The sequence below is a fragment of the Dromiciops gliroides genome, chromosome 4, assembly GCF_019393635.1.
Source record: "Dromiciops gliroides isolate mDroGli1 chromosome 4, mDroGli1.pri, whole genome shotgun sequence".
Lineage (NCBI taxonomy): Eukaryota > Metazoa > Chordata > Mammalia > Microbiotheria > Microbiotheriidae > Dromiciops > Dromiciops gliroides.
In genome coordinates this window covers 268567552-268588340 of record NC_057864.1, presented here as the reverse complement: position 1 = coordinate 268588340, position 20789 = coordinate 268567552, and the positions used below count along the sequence as shown (strand labels likewise).

The 20789-nt window shown below is 37.2% G+C and overlaps 1 protein-coding gene across 6 annotated transcripts in view; it reads right to left on the bottom strand.

The window, feature by feature from the left end:
• TFAP2D (transcription factor AP-2 delta) overlaps positions 1 to 20789 on the bottom strand; it is a 91771-nt gene that overhangs the window by 19595 nt on the left and 51387 nt on the right. For all 6 annotated transcript variants that reach the window (XR_006356231.1, XM_044000049.1, XM_044000050.1 and 3 more), the window contains one exon: positions 18961 to 19074. Coding sequence is in view for 5 of the 6 variants with exons in the window: in XM_044000049.1 (XP_043855984.1) it covers positions 18961 to 19074 (114 nt within the window). In the remaining variant the exon portion in view is untranslated. The remainder of the gene's footprint in view (positions 1 to 18960; positions 19075 to 20789) is intronic.

Below are 20789 nucleotides of genomic sequence, written 5' to 3'. Positions count from 1 at the left end.
CCTGGGGGAATGCACACAGTAGCTCCTATCAGACCAAGCTCTTTTAGAAACTATAGAATGGGGATTTATTTAGGCCCCTCATCACTGAGAAGATGCACAGTACTTAGCGACAAGTCAGCAAGGCATGTTCTCTTTCCTGTGGAATATAGTAAAAAGGTCTGCCCTCCTTCCCTGCTACTCCCCCAGCCCTATTATGATAGGTCTATGCTGGTAGATTGTGTAGGGGAAGGGAGAAAAGTGAGGCAAAGAGAAAGTGAGTTAAGTAAAGCTTACAGATTTCTATGAGGACAGCTAGGTATCACAGTGGGTAGAGTGCTGGGTGTTGAATAAGGAAGATTCCTCTTCATGAGTTCAAATCCTGATTCAGACACTCACTAGCTATTGTGACCCTGGGCAAGTCACTTAATCCTCAGTTTCCTCATCTGTAAAATGAGATGGAGGGGGAAATGGCAAACCACTCCAGAATGTCTTCCAAGAAAACCCCAAAAGGAGTCACAAAGAGTGGGACATGACTGAAAAAAAACTGAGCAACAACAGATTTCACAATTCCAAAGCCACCCTTGGTTTATTATAAAAAACAGTGCCTAATTAAGTTCATAGAGCCAAAGATTTAGAGGTAGATAGGATGTCAAAGGCCATTTTGTGAAATCTAATCCCTTCATTTTACAGATTTGGAAGCTGTTCCTTTAAGGCCCAGTAATTTCCTGTTCCCTCAGGGAGAAGGGACAGTGGTTATGCTCACCCCAGGGTGAGTATACTCTATGCACATTTAAACCTGCATTATTGGTTCCCTTCTCCCATAGGGACAGGTTTTATTTTTCTTTCCATTCCTTTATAATCCCACTGGGAAACTTAAGTAGCAGTCTCATCTACCTACAAAAAATGACTAGACATTACCATAGCCAATGCAAGAAGGAAGCACGATGTGGCTAGCAGAAAATAGACTGGATCAGAAGTTAGAGGACCTGGGTTCGAATACCAGTTCACGTGTTTGCTTCATCCATCTAGCGCAACATTTTTTTATACAGACAGGAAGCTGAGAGCCAGGGACATTAAAATTAAATGACTTGACCAAGGACACAGTAAGTATCAGTTGTGAGATCTGAACTAAAGACACTGATTCCAAAGGCAGTACTGTATCCACTCTACACATATTCACATCACCTAAGTATGGGGCTTTAATGATCAAAGTCAAAATGAAAGCTAATAAATCTGTTTTCATTAATGCCGATTTAAGCCAATTTTCCCAGTCCATTCTGCCTCTTTACCAGTACTTTTCCCTCTGTGGCGCTGCCTCCACACCTCCTCTCCCTGCACCCTACCAAAGAGTGCAGGATCTAAGATCCCATTAGGTCATTTCTTATTTAATTAGGTAAGTAATACAATTATTTTATTAAGCCAGGGAAGATAAAAGTTAACTTAATCGAAGTCCTTTTCCAATTACTGGCTTACTATCCCTGACTTCTGAGTCCCAATTTTACAATAAAGCATTGGAATCTTAAGAATAAATACTAGGGGCGGCTAGGTGGCGCAGTGGATAGAGCACCGGCCCTGGAGTCAGGAGTACCTGAGTTCAAATCCGGCCTCAGACACTTAACACTTACTAGCTCTGTGACCGTGGGCAAGTCACTTAACCCCAATTGCCTCACTAAAAAAAAAAAAAAAAAGAATAAATACTCGGGGCGGGGGGGGGGGGGGGGGGAGGGTGGCTAGGCGGCACAGTGAATAGAGCACCAGCCCTGGATTCAGGAGTACCTGAGTTCAAATCTTGCCTCAGACACTTAACACTTACTAGCTGTGTGACACTGGGCAAGTCACTAAACCCCAATTGCCCCATTCAAAAAAAAGGAAAAGAAAAAAAAAATAAGTCAGTCCCCAGATTTAGGTCCTATATATAGAACCTATTCTCTGACCCAATCTGATTCTCTTAAGATCATTTCCCAACTAGATACTTCATTAATCTTGTAATTGCCACATCAAGTGTCCTTTTCTCAATTCTCATCCTCTGACTTTCTGAAGAAAGTGACTTACTGTTGACCACCCTTACTTCCATAATAACCCCTCCTCCCTTAGCTTCTACTTGTTCTCTTCTCTGAGTGACTGCTTCTCCTCAGTGACTCCTTTTACTAATTAAATCTTCCTTCTCTTGCATACTGAGCAAAGTTATTCACTGAAGCGTTGTCCTTGGCCTACTCCTTAACTATATATATATATATATATACTCTCTTTCGATATATATATATATATATATATATATATATATATATATATACTCTCTTTCGATGATCTCATCTACTCCCTCAGCTTCAATTATCTCTATGCACTTGACTCACAATCTAGTCATTTTGACTATTATAAAATACACAAATTAAAAATAAAGGACAAATGAAGAAAGACACTATCTGCATTCAAAGAAAGAACTGATAAAGAGAAGTATGCATAGAGTAAATTTACATACACATATATAGATGTATAGATCTCTCTATATATGCATATATATGTATATGTACACAGATATAGGTATATATACATATATATGTGTGTGTGTCTAATGGTAGCCATTTCTTGGGGGGAGGGAATTAAAAAAAAGGGAAAAAATAAAATTTACATGATAACTGTTGTAATCTATAGTTCCACCCCTAATCACTATCCAGAGTGCCTCCCCTTTCTCCTGCCTGTTTGTTGGACATCTTCACTTGAGTATCCCTTACAATCTCAAATTCAACATATTTAAAATGGAGTTCATCATTTTTCTACTTCTCTCAAGTTCCCTATTTTTTGATGGCACGACTATAGAGTCAGTCATCTAGTCTCAAATCTTTGGAGTCATCTCTGACTCTTTTCTCTTCCTCTGTCCATCCCCATCAAAGTAGCTGTCAGGTCTTATTTATTCCATCTCCATTATACAGTTATCCTTCCCACACTGCAACTTTCCCCATCTGGGTTTCTGTATATCTTGGGTTGGCATAAGAAATGAAATGGGCATTTTGTTGGAGTTTTGTGGAAGCCACTGATGACACATGAAGGCCAGCAGACAATACAGATGTTATGATCAAATACTTAACCCAAATTTGACACTAAAGCTACTCTCTAAACACCCCATAAAAGAAAAAGAAAAAAATCAGACTTTTCTGGTATGAAGGGAGGGCCCCAAAATTTTACACAGCTTTCCCAAATGGCACAGCTGCCATGTCCCTAACCCTTACAATGTGGAAGGGATAACTATATAGTTTGTAGTTATCTCTTCTTCTCTACCTGCCACTAACAGTAGTCCAGGTCCTTATCACCCCTTTGCCTGTGCGGTGACAATAGTTTCCTCACTGATTTTCCTGCTTTTAGACTTTCCCATCTCTAATCCATCTATGACAGAGCTAACAAAGCAATCTTCCTAATCCCTGGGTGTCAATGGATTACCAACCTGCTCAAAAACTTTCATCAGCTATCCATTGCCTACAGTACCAAATACAAAACCCTTAGCCAAGCCTTCTAGGATTTCCAAAATCTGTCTCTAACTATCTTCGTACTTTTATTTCATTCTATTTCCCTTCATGTTCTCTCTGTCCCAGTGAAAATGGACTACTAGCTCTTCCCTGATCTCATTCTGCCCTCTACCATCTCTGTGCACTGGACTAGGACACAGTCAACCCCACATTTCTACCTCTTGAAATGATTCTATTCCTTAAAGGTCTAGCACCTCCTTGAAACCTTTCATGTTCCTTTTCTCTGAAGGCGACTTCGTCATTCTTATATTTTGTATTAAACTTTGTCTATACCACTTTGCCCTTTACCATTTTCATATTCTGCCTTGTATTGTTCTTATTTTTTAAATACATCTTATTACTCCAGTAGATTTTAAATTACCTGAGGGCTATGCCATTTTTTCATTTCTGTATTCACATAAATACAGAAATACATGAAATCTTTTTTTTTTTTTTTTTTTGCAGGGCAATGAGGGTTAAGTGACTTGCCCAGGGTCACACAGCTAGTAAGTGTCAAGTGTCCGAGGCCGGATTTGAACTCAGGTACTCCTGAATCCAGGGCCGGTACTTTACCACTTTACTTTATCTAGCTGCCCCCAATTTTTTCATGAAATTTTTTTTTTTCAGAAATACAAATAAATTGCTTGATAAAGACACTTTAAGACTAAAAATTCAGAAAAAGTGTCAATCTGCATTGGTAAAGAGATTTTCTTCATCTGGGAGTTCCCTATGTCAAAGAAATCACAGGTCTGGTTCCTATCTCTTTGTCTAATATTTGTTGCTTTGAATTCAAGGACTGTAACTTATCTTTTTTAATGTATTGATTTAATTTTAATGTCTAATTCATATACTTATGGAAAGGAGTCCTCCCTCATTTTGAGGGGGGTGGTAAGCAATTTATTAGATAATTTATAGAAATTCTAAACCTTAAGTCACTATTTAATTGCTAGATTATTGTTGTTGTTGTTACTTTCTTCAGCAGTAGGAACAATGTAGGAAAATTGGTATTCTTTTTTTTTCCCCCCCGCGGGTCAATGGGGGTTAAGTGACTTGTCCAGGGTCACACAGCTAGTAAGTGTCAAGTGTCTGAGGCTGGATTTGAACTCAGGTATACCTGAATCCAGGGCCGTTGCTTTATCCACTGCTCCACCTAGCTGCCCCGAAAATTGGTATTCTTGTTGACACCAATTGCAACTGAAAAAAGAAAGCCTTATATCTTTTTGGGAGGAGGGGCAATGAGGGTTAATTGACTTGCCCAAGGTCACACAGCTAGTAAGTGTCAAGTATCTGAAGCCAGATTTGAACTCAGGTCCTCCTGAATCCAGGACTGGTACTTTATCCACTGCTCCACTTAGCCGTGTGAAAAAAAGAAAGCCTTATATTTTCAATAGCATCTCTGTTCAGATGTTTTGTTTCTGGTTATTTTTAGAAGGTTTTGTCTCCTTAAAATGAAAATATTATGGTCACAAAAGAAAAAAGACAGCACAGACACCTTCAAAATCCTTTAGTAAATGAAAAAATAAGGAAATTGAGTCACTTCTAGAGATTGTCTTCTCTAACCTACTCATTTTACAGAGGGAAAAATTGAGGTTCAGAGACATGTAAGGGTAAATAGGAGATATGAACTCATGTCTTTTGTCTCAAGAGCCAGTGTAATTTACCCTAATTCATAATATTTTTCCTTTTAGAATATAGGCTCCTTGAGGACTGGAATAATTTAATTTTTGTTGTATAAAGGGAACCTAGCACAGAGCCTGGTTCATGGTAGGCACCTAATAAATGCTTGTAAATTGATTGGATCTCTCTTTCTAAACTCCCAGGCCAGTATTTGTCCCTCTGTACTAAACTGCTCCCTAAGTACCTTTACTCGAATACAAAGTGGAGGAAACATGAAAATTATGTAAAAGAATTATTAGCCAACTCTGTACCACTTTATACATTTCATAAAATAAAAATTTCATATGTCTAGTTATAACAAGGTGTGAAGCATGTCAACATTTTATAGGTTTAGATTTGCAGCCTGGAGTTAGGCAAAGTCGCCACCAGGTTTAGGTCTTTTGAGTTAAAAGAGCCTCTTGAGGGCGACCTTACAAATCGAAACCTATAAATGGGGGTTACGCTGAGGGGAATACCTTATTTCTGTTGTATTTTCCCCAGTCCCTGCTGCATCTCATGCATGTAACAATTGCTCAATATTTTACTTACTGCCTTGAATTCCTTCTCATCATATTCTTTGATCGTGTTAAGATATAATTTAAAAGTGGGGAGTGTTCCTTATTCTTATTGACAAAATATTTCTCTCAGATAAGCCATTGGCTATAAGCCTAACGATGGTCATATTTTTTTTACATCATTGTTTTGAGAAATGATCTTATTTTTGTATTTGGATAGAACAATCACTTATAAGCCTTATCTGTCCCTATCTATATAAGTATATGGAGACATACATGCTTTATGTGCACACATACATATATGTGTGTATCTATAAACACGTGTATATATGTAAATATTAAACATATAGTGTATATATACATATATGTGTGTGTTTATACAGGGTGTTCCAAAAGTCTCAGTGCGGGTTAAAGCTATTACAGCTTCATACATATTCATATTAAACATATATGTATAATTTATATACACATAGATATATATGTATATATTTACTTTTAGACAGATAGATAGATGATAGAGATATTTCTGTGTATATGTCTACCTATTTAGGTATATACACAGATGTGTTTATGTGTTCATAGAAACCATGTTAAGAACCATTGTGACTTAAAGTGTTTCTAGGAACATTAAAATATTAAAATAATTTGCCCAAGCTCCCATAGATATTATGTGGATGAGGCAGGTTATGTATTAATTTCTTCCTGACCCCAAGGACAGCTTTCTCCCTGATATGTCATATTGCCCCTCTTCTGATCCATTTTTAAACAGCAAAAAGGAAATATATTTAGAAATGCCCTTTTACCTGGAAGACGATACTAAAGGGGGTCCCAAATCTTTATTTCTTATTTGTTTATCCTGGTTTACTGTGTAGTTATCACCCAATAAAATTGAAGAGAATTTGTTTTCTCTAGTGATATTTAAATCTCTAATTCTCTTTTGACTGCTACAACAAGCCTTCATGAGATTAATAAATTCAATAAATCCCGAATAGATTTTCAGAGCTCTGGTACTTGAACTGGTTTTATAGGCTCAATCTGAGGTTTGAATGCTAGTCTGGTAAATTTAGAGGTGTTATTGTCTACAGTATTGTACTGTAGACTGTGTCTGTGTCTGTCTGTGCCTGTGTCTGTTTGTGTCTGTCTTTGTCTCTCTGTTGCTCTTTCTCTTTCTCTCTCTGTCTTTCCCTGTCTGTCTGTCTCTCTCTGTGTTTGTTTGAGTGTGTTCTGAAAGGGTCATATAGAGTCCTTTACTTTTATACACCCATGTTTTTGCACTAATAACTCCATTCTTTTTTTTTTTAATTTAACATATTGGATTCCAGTTGGAGCAGGAACCTGTAGATAAATGGTCCCTGTGGTGTAGTATATCTGGTTATATGTGTGTGGCTGAGAGTCCAATAAAAACTGTCTCTTACCAAGTCTAGCTCACTACTCTGAAATAGGGGTGGGGGTGGGGCAGAGAAAGGGAAGGCAGACTTGTGGGTATTTAGGACCACTCTAAAGATTTTCCCTATATCAAACACCTGCAGGATAGAAGTATTTCTGAGGGATCCTCTGCCCCTTCTTGGAATTTTCCTATGAAATTATAAAGCCTGTCAGATTCACATGGAGGCACAGGACAAGTTATCAAGTAATTGGTTGGGAAATACTTAGGAGGGAAGATGAAAATTAACCAGTGTACAACTAATAGTTAAAGAGAGTGTGGAAGTGGATAGCCTTAGAGTCAAAAAGATGTGTCTTTAAGTGCCACCACTGACACATACTGCCTTAGTGACTCCAGTCAGTTAACTTCTTAATGCCACTAGTCAGCTAAGATAATAAGTTGAAGAACAGTAGCCACTGTGAGTTTTTTTGTTGCTGTTTTAATCAGGACTTACCCATACCTCCAGCAAACCATTAAACATTTATTAATCGCATGCTATGTTCTAGGCACTGAGCTATACAAACACAAAGAATGAAACAATACCTCCTCTCAAAGAACTTTCATTTGAAGTAATTAGCAAATAAAATCATATATAAGGCCTATAGATAAGTATGGAGCAGCTAGTGTCTCAGCGCACAGTGCTGGGCCTGGAGTCAGGAAGACTTTTTGCGTTCAAATCCAGTCTCAGACATTTACTAGTTGTATGACCTGGGTAAGTCACTTAACCCTCTTTGCCTCAGTTTCCTCCTCATCTGAGCTGGAGAAGGAAATGGCAAACCATTCCATTATCTTTGCCAAGAAAACACCAAATGAGGTCACAAAGAGTTGAACATTAGATAAGTATTCAGTAACATATCAGCTATGATGTAGTGAGAAAGTACACTTGATTTAGAGTCAGCAGAACTGGGATTGAATCTCAGCCCTGTCACTTACTATCAGTACATCAACAAGCATTTTAACCACTTATTATGAACCAGACAGTATATTTCCTTTTTGAACACTTCGTGTCACTTAAATTCTCTTAGCTTCAGACTCCTTATGGGTAAAATTAAGAGGTTGGATGAAATGATTTCAATGGTCCCTTTCAGCTCCAAATATGATGAATCTGTGACATGAACTACATCTGAAAAAAAGTTGGGAGCCAACAAGAAATAAATGGAAAATTTTTAAAAGAAAAATTCAATAAAATAAAGATTGCCTTAGAGGTAGCTGAGTGTAGAACACAATAGTAATCCTGGGGGTGGGGGCATTAAAATTTAGATAAAACATTATTCCTTTCTTCAAAGAACTTATGTTTTCATAGAAAATAGAATAGTTCCCTTCACCTGAAATGGGATCTTCTATTTGTTTTGCACTAGAAAAATATGTCCATTTTTAATAACCTTCACTGAGTTTTATGTACAAATGTGGAAGATATTATTATTTGGAGAGGGGAGCGAAGGAGAAGAGTGTGTGGTGGAGTCTAGGTCTGTGATTTCGATGATGTAGGGTACTTGGTGAGGACATTCCCTCTACCAATGTTGATTGGTAACTGCCCAACAATTTCTAGTTATAGGGACTTATTTGGGGACACTGAGTTGCTAATTTGCTTGCCCAGGGTCATATAACCAGAGGCATGACTTGAACCCAATCTTCCTGACTTCAAGGCTGGCTCACTTTACCCTTTGCCTCACTTCTCTTATTTCAGAAAAACAAAACAAAACCAATTTTAAAAAACCCAAATAAACAAGGAGCAGTTTCTATTATAGTAGAAAGTTAATAGTGCAGGAAGTCAGGATGTCAAGATTCTAGATCCAACTTTGCTACTACCTTAATGTAGAATACTTGAGTAATCATGTAACCTTTCTAGGTCATTGTTCCTTTTCTGTTAAATGAGGGACTTTTTCTGGATAATCTCAAAGTCCATTTCCAGGTCTATTGTACTATGATTTTCTTAAGGAGATTCATTTGGCTAACCATAGTTACCTATCTAATTAGGCCAAAGTTAAATGGCAGTTCATACTAGGTAATTAGGTATATTTCAGAAAACTAATTCCCAGGAAAGGCAGCAAAATGTTATTTCAGATTCACCAATAAAGGGAATAGCAGGTGTACTGCCTCTGACAGCTGAAACACCCTCTTAAGACCAGCATCAATGGAATATTCCTTTTTTATTTCCTCAGGCTGGGTTGGCATCTGATGATGTCCTGTCCAATGCAATATTGACACAGCTTTATCATTTAATGTGATTAAGACCTGAGTTAGAATCTAGAAAGCACTTAATAAAGGTGTTCAACCTTTAGCTGATTTCTACTGGGGGGATATCATTGGGTCATTGTAAAGATGCCATTCCTTCTGCTATGATATTCTACAGATTATATCACCCTAAAATGGCCTGACATGAATGGTGATAGTGATTTTCCCCCCTGTTCAATAAATCAATGAAACAACCAGCCAACAAAGATTTATTAAGTACCACTATGCACCAGGCTAAATGTTCTATGCTAGGGACACAAAGACAAAATCAAATGATCCTTGTTCTCAATGGACTTTCCTCATTCATTCATTCATTCATTCATTCATTCATTCATTCATTCATTCATTCATTCAATAAATATTTGTTAAGCATCCATTCTGTATAAGGCACTAAGCTAGGAGCTGGAGGTTTTTTGGGGGGAGAGGGAAGTTGTGGAATGGTTATCTGGATTTTTTACTTCATGCACAAGTGGACCTTCCAAGTGTAGAAATCCTCTTCCTTGAAGTCAGTAAGCTACTGCTTTTTAACTTATAGGGTTAGAGAATTTCTTGGGAGCCTGAAGTGTTTCCTGATCTCTCCAACTCCTAGTGTTCTCACACCCAAACTACTTTGTATTTATTGACTTTCTATGTATGCCTTACATGTTTCAAACATACTTGTTATCTCCTCCATTTCAACATAAGCTCACTGTAAGCTCCTATTGGGCATGTGTGTGTGTGTGTGTTTGTATGCAGAGTGCCTGGCAATAATATGTGCTTAATAAAGACTTGTTGAATGATTGATTCATGTGACTTGTCCATTGTCTCACAGCTTGTACATGTCAGAGATAAAATGTAATCAACTGTCTTTCTACTTTAAATCCAATCCTATATTCAATATAAATCAGAGGCATTAGGAAGAACTATTGGTACTGGAGCTATGATTACATTGGTATAAGGAATTCCCAGGTGAGATAAAAACCTCTACCAATGTAGTTTATTACCTTTTTTGTAACAGTTTGAGGGAGCTACCTGGAGCTCTGAGAAATTAAATGGGTTGGGGGGACAGCTAGGTGGCACAATGGATAAAGCACCGGCCCTGGATTCAGAAGTACCTGAGTTCAAATTCAGCCTCAGACACTTGACACTAGCTGTGTGACCCTGGGCAAGTCACTTAACCCTCATTGCCCTACAAAAAAAGAAAAGAAAAGAAAAGAAAAGAAAAGAAAAGAAAAGAAAAGGAAAGGAAAGGAAAGGAAAGGAAAGGAAAGGAAAGGAAAGGAAAGGAAAGGAAAGGAAAGGAAAGGAAAGGAAAGGAAAGGAAAGGAAAGGAAAGGAAAGGAAAGGAAAGGAAAGGAAAGGAAAGGAAAGGAAAGGAAAGGAAAGGAAAGGAAAGGAAAGGAAAGGAAAGGAAAGAAAAGAAAAGAAATAAATTAAATGGGTTGGCCAGAGTCATGCAGGCCATATGTCAGAGGCAGAACTGACTTGGAAGTCTTCCTAACTTTGAATCAAGCTAACTGTCCACTAGCCAAGCTGCCCAGAGATTCAGATAAAATGAAGACACAGTCTATAACCCCCAAAGATCTATAATCTAATAAGGGAAATAATATTTGCATACAAACAACTAAAATAGAAATTAGAGTGTGAGAAAAGTATAAGGAAATTACAAAGTACTCTAAGAAAATAAGGGAACCCACATTAAATTTCTTAGAAAGATACAACTGCTCTCTCTTTTAGGTGAAGATGATAGGTAGTTTTCTTGTTTGGCAGCCAATCAATCTGTTTGGGATAGTCTGAGTATTCCCCAGTCCTGAAAGATGATTTAGCTAAAGGGAAATTTTCTCCCCTTTTTTATGATGAAAGCATAGAGATTATAATTTCCCTTATTTAAAAAAAGAAACTGGGGGGAATCTAGGTGGTGCAGTGAATAAAGCACAGGTCCTGGATTTAGGAGTACTTGTGTTCAAATCCAGCCTCAGACACTTGATGCTAGCTATGTGACCCTGGGCAAGTCATTTAACCCCCATTGGCCCACAAAAAAAAAAAAAAAAGAGAAACTGGACACATCAGTTAACTCTTTCCTTTCCCTCTACCCTACTCCTTCCTTATTAAGCACCAGAAGTTGTACAGATCTGTGACTATAAGCACAGAAAGACTGCAGAGTATAGCTATTGCACCTAAAGTGAAAGAATTCTGTTATGAATTTCTGTTAGTCTATTTTAGCATCAACCTGTTGTAGCTGATTCACTCCTAGTCTTTAATCCCAGAAGACTTAGGTATAATTTCCACCTCTGATGTTAGCTGAGTGACTTTGAGTAGGTTGTTTATCATCACTGAACCTCCATTTCTTACCTGTAGAATGAAATTAATATTGCCGATAGCCTGGAACTTCTAGGATTTTTTGTGACAAATAAAATGTTTAATGTCTGAAAGTGCTTCACAAACCTTTTTGTTGTTGTTCAGTCATTTCAGTTCTCTTTGACTCTTGGTGAACCCATTTTGGAGTTTTCTTGGCAAAGATACTCAGTTTACAGACGAGGAATTGAGGCAAACCAAGTAAAGTGACTTGCCCAGGGTTAGACAGCTAGTAAGTGTCTGAGGCCAGATTTGAACTGATGAAGATGAGTCTTCCTGTTTCAAAGTCCAATGTTCTATCCACTATACCACCCAACTGCCCTACTGTGGTGGAAGTGCTATAAAAGGTGCCCCAAAGGTTTTAATGTAGTTTTAATCTCTAGTAGTTGAAAGCTAGTTTTTAAAGTAATTTCAATCTATTACTCCTATAACTAGTTTTAATAATAGTTTAAGGAAAAGTTTAGCAGTTAAATACTAAAAATAGTTTTAAACTGGGGCCACTAGGTGGCACAGAGGATAGAGCACCGGCCCTGGATTCAGGTTCAAATACAGCCTTAGACACTTGACATTTACTAGATGTGTGACCCTGGGCAAGTCACTTAAGCCTCACTGCCCCACCCCACCCCCAAATAGTTTTGTTTTGTTTTGTTTTTTGGTGAGGCAATTGGGGTTAAGTGACTTGCCCAGGGTCACACAGCTAGTAAGTGTCAAGTATCTGAGGCCGGATTTGAACTCAGGTGCTCCTGAATCAAGGGCTGGTGCTCTATCCACTGTGCCACCTAGCTACCCCCCCCCCCAAATAGTTTTAAACTCTAGTGGCTTAATCCTGCACTAAGACTTTAAGACTTTTGGGACACTACATAAATGTCAGTTTTAATATTCTTTCTTATCAAGGGAGAGATAACCAAGTTTAGAATTCCCAGCTGTCTTCTTAAGACTGCTTTAACTCATCTTACTCGCTAGTTCTGAACATATATTTGGAAGGAATCTTAGAAACCATTAAGTCTAACTCTTCCATTTTATAGATGAGGAAACTGGGGCCCAAGAAAGTTTGGTGACTTTCAAAATATCACAGTTGATGTCAGAGAGACAATTTGAACTCAGGTCATCTGAGTCCAGAGCCAATGTACTTTTCTCCATGCCACACTCCCTTCTACCTAACTGTATTTGTTCTGTCCCTCCAAGAGAGAAGAGAGACTATGAGCCATAATGGTAATAGCTCACATGTATATAGAACTTGAAGGTTTGCAAAGCACTTTACCCAGGTCACCTTATTTCATCTTCAAAACAATCCCGTGAGGCTGAGTGCTAATATTATCCTCATTTTTCAGATGAGAAAACTGAGGCTCAGGAAGATCAAGTAATATGCTCAGCTAGACAGGGTTTAAGGCAGCATTCAAACCTAGGCTTTCCAATATTCCAGTTTAACACTCTGTCCTCTTCACCATGTGGTTTCTCAGTCAACTTGTCTGCAGGAGATTGGAGAAAATGGATGGGGGTGATGATGGAATAATTGGGATGATCTTGTGAAATTTTCAAAAGTTATATGCAGAAAATAAAGGCTTTGTGGTCCCTCTGTGAGTCTGTTCTGATTTTGGGTGTTCCAGTATTGTCTCCATCTAATGTGTACTATTGTTCCTGAGATTTTGAAGCCCGTGAAATTTTCTGCATATTTCAATCCAGTCAATTTCCTTTTGGGTAGATGTGATCTGCTGCATTTTGTAGAGCAATATGTATTTTTTTGACCATGCTCAGCAAATCATAAATAATGAAGATCTGTTTCTTGTCATTTTGATTGAGATAAGCAGCTTTTTGTGTTATCTATGGATCATCAGGGGTTCGCTGTGATACATATTATTTCCGTTAGCACCCTGTGATGGCAACTGGCATGCCCAACTGGAAGTAAAATTGGTGGCTTGTCAGACCCAATCTTTTTTAAGCTGTGAAACCACAGGGTGTAGTGATCTAAGTCATGTATTTGGAATTAGAATATCTGGCGTGTTATACTGGTAGGGCCATTTAGTGGTTTCATGGAAGGAGTGACAAAAGGAAACAAGCATTTATTGAGTACCTATTATATACCAGGCACTGTGCTAAATGCTTTACAAATACTATCTCATTTGACCCTCACAAAAACCCTATGACATAAGTCACAGGTTTTTTTTCTTTTTCTCTTTCTCTCTTTTTCCCTTCCTTCCTTCCTTTTTATTTTTATTATATTTATTTAAACTCAGGTTTTCCTAAATCCAAATCTAGTGCTCTATTCCATGTATCTAGTGGTCTGGCTTTGGGGAAAATAAAATCTCAATTTCCTTATTTATAAAATTTGAATAATGATATTTGTTCCTGGTACAATGAAAAAGAGTCCGAGATATGGAGGCAGAGAAACTGGATTCAGATCCTGCATTTGCTATTTAATCCCTCCATGACTCTGGCAAGTCACTTCAACTCCCTGGGCCTCAGTTTTCTCAGATATTTAAGAAGGGAGGGAATAGGACTAAAATGACTCCTAAGGTTCCTCCCACCTATAAGTCTTTGATGTTATGAGCCTACCTCCCAGGGTGGCCATGCCAGTCAAATGAGATAATTTGTGTAAAGAGCTTTTTTTTACAAACTTTACAACTCTAGATAAATGCTATTAAGTCCCATTTAAATGTCACCTATTATGATAACAAAATCATTACTATTTCATCTACTATGTAATATTACACTGAAGCATCATGGCAGAGTGGGTAGAGAGTTGGTTTCAAAGCTACTAAGACAGATTCAGGTCCTGTTTCTGACACCTACTTTCTATAAGTCCCCAGTTAAATCGTTTCTGAGTCCTAGGAAACTCTATAAGATTATAAATTGCAGAATCTGCTTGGGTAGAGGGAGTTTCCTCTTCTAGGAGTTCTCTATACCAATGAATGCAAAGGTCTAGTCCCTATCCTCTATAATATTACATTATATAAATATCATCTCTTACAATATTACTGTATATCTGGGGGGGTAGTATAGTTCCTGAGACATTGATAACTTGTGTTTAATAAATTCTTGTTGATAGATCCTTAAACTGCACTAATACTTTTGGGACTCTGTGTGTGTGTGCATGTGTGTGGCAGAACTAGAGAAACAAAATGTCATAGTGGATAAAGAGCTAGCTTTGAAGTCAGGAAGCCTGGGTTCACTTCCTGCCTATGACCCTGAGCAAGTCTGTTAAAATTTCTCTCAGTCTCATTTTCCTCATCAGTAAAATGAGAGGGTTGGACCCAGACACAGTGTCCACTCAGGTCCCTTCAACCTCTATGATCTTGTTAATTACCAATGCATGCTAATTACTGCTCTGCAACTTACAGCTAGGAAGTGTCCTTGTCTGGGAGTTCCTTACACCAATAAAATCCCAGGTCCATTCATTCACTATCTTCTTTCCCTATTCTCATTGCAATATTACTACTACTATTAAATCTTTTTTCTTTAGAGTCATTCAGTATTTTGAGTCATTGTTCTTTATAGTCTTTCAAAATACTGACCTCCCCGACTTGAAGAATGTCCTAGGTAAACAAATCTAGGACAGTGAAGTGGCACAATGGCTAGAGGACTGGGCCTGGAGTCAGGAAAACCTGAGTTCAAATCCAGCCTCAGACACTTACTAGTTGTGTGACACCAAGTCACTTCACCCTGTTTGTCTCAATTTCCTTATCTGTAAAATGAGCTGGAGAAAAAACCAACAAATCACTCCAGTATCTTTGCTAAGAAAAACTGAAATGGGACCCTGAAGAGTTGGACACGAATGAAAAACAACTGAACAACAAAACAAATCCAAATGAAGATAGTGCGGTACAGTGGAAAGTTCTCTGGTATTCATTAAAATCCTGGCTTTATCAGTACCTATGTGATGTTGGGCAGATTGTATTCTTTCTGAGCCTCAGTTTACTTATCTATAAGATGGGGCCATTGGACTTGGTGATCTCTAAGGATCTTCCAGCTCTAAATCTATAATCCTGTAACCTACTTCTAGGCCCCAGCAATCAAAATGAAGGAGCAGTTAATGGAGAAACTACTGCTTGAATGAAGGACAAGCTCAGGTTCATTTCATTTTAGGCCTCTTTCCCCTGAGCTTTCCACTGTTTTTCCTCCCCATACCTTAAAAAAAAAACCCTGAAAATTCTGAAAAATTGAGATTCTGAAAAATTAGAAAATCTTTAAGCTAAGACAATGATAAAACCTGTTTATTCTCCTCTAACTCTTAACCCTCAAGAACTTAATTTATTTTTTTAAAAGTTGCTGGTCAGCATAACCTGTGTTGTTGTTCAGTCATGTCTGACTCTCTGTGTTCCCATTTGGGATTTTCTTGGCAAAGATACTGGAGTGGTTTGTCATTTCCTACTCTAGCTCATTCTATAGATGTGGAAACTGAGGAAAACAGGGTTAAGTGACTTGTCCAGGGTCACACTGCTAATAAGTGTCTGAGACTATATTTCAACTCAGGAATAGGAGTTTTCCTGACTCCAGGCCCAGCACACTATTCACTGTGCCACTTAGCTGCCCTCTTTGCCTAAATTATTGGCAACATGTGAGTATTTCTTTTTGACACTATGTTCAAAGTAGAAAGAATTTCGGTGCTAAAGTTTTTTAAAGCATAAAATTCTACCTTAAAAAAATGGCATTTTTTCTTCTGGAAATTTCAAAGCAACTAGAAATCTAGGAATGTCATGGGGTGAGAGGGTGGGTGGGACCTGACTTGTGATTTCATTGATACAGAGGACTCCCAAATGAGTTAGTTGCCTCTCTCTATTAAACAGGATTAGTGCCAGAAAGCTGAGGCCCACACTTGGAATCCCAGCTGCCAGGGAGACAGACATTGGTAGATCTCTTGAGGTCGAGTTCTGAGTTGCAGTGCACTATGCCAATTGAATGTTTAGCACCGTTTGGTATGAGTATGATGAGCCGGGGGTAAAGGGGTAGGGGACAATGGGAAGAACCAGTTAGCCTAAGCTTCTTAAACTTTTTCCACTTGGAACCCCTTTTTTCCTGAGAAATTTTTACACAGCCCTGAGTAAATAGGTATATAGTATATAGATACGTAAAATGGGCAAACATAACATTTTACTGTGGCCAAATTTTTCATAAACCCCACATTCAGTTATGCAACCCCATCATATGGAGTCATGACCTACAGTTAAAGAAGCTTTGCTATACATCACATGCCTCTTTATTAGAACATTTTTTTTCAGGAGATATAAAATAATCCCTAAGGACAAGAATGAAATGTCCATTTATTGTAACAAATCCTTGAGTTGGGCCTATACTGAACAAGCTGCTGTTGTACTTAACTAATCAGTTATTCTTTCCAAGAGCTCCCTAATTCAGTCTGACAAAGTGTTGCTCATTGTCTAATGATAGCATTATACCCTTTATGATTGAAAGAAGCTGGTCTCCTGGCTGGCAACAGCAAGGACAAACATGTGACACATGCCATCCAAATTCTGCAATTATTAGCCAGGTTATGTTTTATGCATGACTCCACAACTTAATTTCAAAATTCCTCCAGTCCATTTTTTAACTGAAATTTGTCAATTATAATTTGTGTAAAATGTCTATCATGAATGTGCAAACAAAATGTATGTCCAACTTGAATGTCAATTTTAGCTTATTGGTTCTAATATAAATGTAGACTGGTAATGGATATCAATAATCATTATTTGTGGCTCCATCAACTATCTCAAAACCAACCACAATGAATTGGCCAATGGATACAGAAGTAGCTTTATAGTCGGGGACCCTGGGTTCAAAGGCTTTGCCACTTATCAGAGGTGTGTTACATATACAAGATATTTAATCTTTCTGAGTCTCAGTGTTTTTTATTTGTAAAACAAAGAAATTGGACTATATCTGATCTCTCAACTTCATTCAAGCTCTTGATCTATAATCTTATGAGTATTCATCATTATTATTTACCTTATTTGTTATCAAAAGCAACATTCAGTGTTCCTATCTTCTCCTGATTTCTTGATAGAATTTTTTTTAAAATTCAGTCCCCAGGTCTAAATTTCACAATCTGACAAATATCATGAGAAGCATTATTCACTATGTGACCCATTAGAAAATGATAATAATAATACCTCTGATTTGTTTATATAGTACTTTAAAGCATAGAAAGTACTTCCTTTACAACCCTGGTAGGTAGTGAAAGCACTATTACCTCATTTTATAAAATGAGGAAAATGAAACTCGGAGAGGGTAAGTGAAATCAAGTCTGGTGTTTTTTCCATTAAATTTCATCACCTCTCATGGAAGATTCTAACTTATTGCTCCATCTCTTCATAACACCATCTGGAATGGGGAAACTAAGTCCTAGTATCATTCTCATTTTACAAAATGGTATATATTGCCCACCTACTTCATAGATTACCAAGCAGAATGGAAAGCTCTCCCGATAAATTAATTTTTACCAAAAGACAATTGTTAAAATTAATGTCATGATGGGGCAGTTGTTTCTTCAGTTGATAAGAACCATTAAGATATTAGATTCGTTAACCTTGGAAATTGCCTTGAGAAATCAAGATCACCCATTATGAGACTGGAACTCACCTAAATTGATGGGGGGGGCAGAGAAAATAATCCTATTTTTTTTCCATATCAATCTTAATAAAAAGACACTAAAATTCTTCGAATAAACTATATCAGGGTCTATAAAGTCTAATTGCCAGGAAAATATTTTTGGTGTCTAAGCTAATACCCTCTGATGCATACATTGCCTTTGATGCATGAATACACTATGGTTCTTTGTGACCATACCATTGGGTGAGAATAATGAAGATGTTTTTTGGAGTCTTAGGGTCTTAAATATCCTGTAAGACTATAACTTAACTGAAGTCAGAGTGCTTTTCTGTTTTTGTCATTCATCATCAACAACAACAACAAATGGAGATAGTTTGTTAAACGATCTGAGAACATAAATAGAAAGGTGCTCAAAAAAAGGTGCTAAGTGTTATTTGAAATTTTTATATTAACTTTCATGAACATAATCATCACCAGTGATGCTAAAGTCCAGAATGGAGTGATTTTCACATTTTCATCTAGTGCATTATCTTATTAGTTATGCTCCCAATTCAATCTTAGACAAATATAAATTTTAAATGTAGTCCTTGTGTCAAGGAAAAAGTGGCATATCCAAAGCCAAAGTACCTAGCAAAATGGGATTGCCTGATTTTATCATCAACAGCAAATCATTTGATGAGTTAGTAAGAAGAAATTAACAATTTAGAAAGGCACTTAAAGAATATCCAATTGCACCAACATTGTCATTGAAATGGAAAAGAAAATAAGATCATACCTGAAGTGTGTTAAATGTCTCTGGATATCGAGGTCTAATATTGGAGTAGGTCTGGATGATCCAAGTGGTGATCTATCTTGGCTCAAAAGGTCCTGGAATTCTTTACAAATTTGTCTAAAATAAAAAGAGCAAGAATTGGACATTAGAATTCACATCACATTAATTCTATGAATTCTTTGATTTTCATACATATACTATCACGTGTTACCCAATGGAATATTAAGTAGAAAGCTTGGCTTCTGTAAATCATTTCTATATTGACATTCAATCTACAAGAAATCTAAGCTATGTCTATGAACTAAATCTTATTTTCTATTCTTATAGCTGATTTGACTTACAACTATGGTAATATTTAGGTCTGGAACACTACTAGACAGTCACTAAAACACTTAGAGATAATAAAAATATATAGGTTTCTGAAATGTGATTCATTTAAAAGAGTCGACAGCTATCATCAATACTGTACAGTGTGAAAAGCAATTAAAGAACAGGGCAAATCACTATAAACAAGTAGTACTATGTAGACCTGGATATGGCTGTGAATTAAAGTCACCATTTTAAAGTGAAACAATATTTTTATTCATGTATCAAGGAGCTAACCAGCTATTGAGCATCATTAAATGCAAATGTTTTCTAGTGAAGTTAAAAAAAATAGGCCAAGTCCATTATTAGGTTCTTTAAAGCTAATATTCTCTTGAAGACCTTTTGTGATATACTTTACAGATAAAGAACCTGGATATAATCAACATCCTTGCATACTATAATCAGTGAGAGCATTTAAATTTGGGGCAATCACACAATCTTCAGTCCAGTTCCCTTGGGGGACAGTTGTGGTGGTGGTAAATACAAGTAAGAGAAATGAACAAATTAGTCCTTGTCTGTTATAAAGGAAATGAGATCTTCTTGTCCTTTAAAATGTTTTCCCTTGCCAAACATCTGCTTATCTTGCTACATTTTCATGTCTAAATTCATGTTTCCTGGAAATGAAGATAGTTATTTTTCCTGGTAGGTCCCAATTTTAAATTAAGTCTTTACATTACTCTTATTGACAAAGTGGAATTTAAACCTAACATTTTGGAATATTATAAAAACTAAAAAAATTTCCAGTTGTTTTGCATGTGTTAATTCAGCAAGTTAAATGATTATTGCATGTCCTCAAAACCATGGCCAACAAGAAGTTAGCCTCTGAGCAACAGAGAATTGTGATGAAAATGAAAAACCTGACCCTCAAAATTTATACTTATCATCTTTCAGGCTACTAATGCAAACTACCAGAAGGCAACAGTACCCTATTCCTGACATTGGTTAGAGTCAGAAAGTCAAGTGGACATTTGATAACCGACTAATACAAGCCTTCAATCAAATCCTTTATTTTAATCTGCAAATTTTGTTTTAAGTTCAGATTTTATTGCCTTCAGATCTCAAGGTATTTTACAAAGGGCATATTTTGGGGAAAAAAAACATAAAGAGAGCCCAACTGATAATTCTAAGAAATTTACCCATGATTCACAAGAAGCTAGAATGGGGTAAGTTATTGTTCATTCATGTCCAACTCTTTGTGACCCCATTCAGGATTTTCTTGGCAAAGATACTAGGGTGTTTTCCCATTTCCTTCTCTAGCTGATTTTTACAAATAAGAAAATTTAGACTAAAAGAGTCACACAGCTAGTAATTATCTGAGGTCAGATTTGAACTCATGTCTTCCTGACACTATGCCCAACACAATGTCCACTATGCCACCTCGATGCCACTTTTGATGCCTTCATTTGATACTAATCTATTGAATTATGTCCTTTTCTTACCTTGACTACACAGCAACTTCCTTAAGA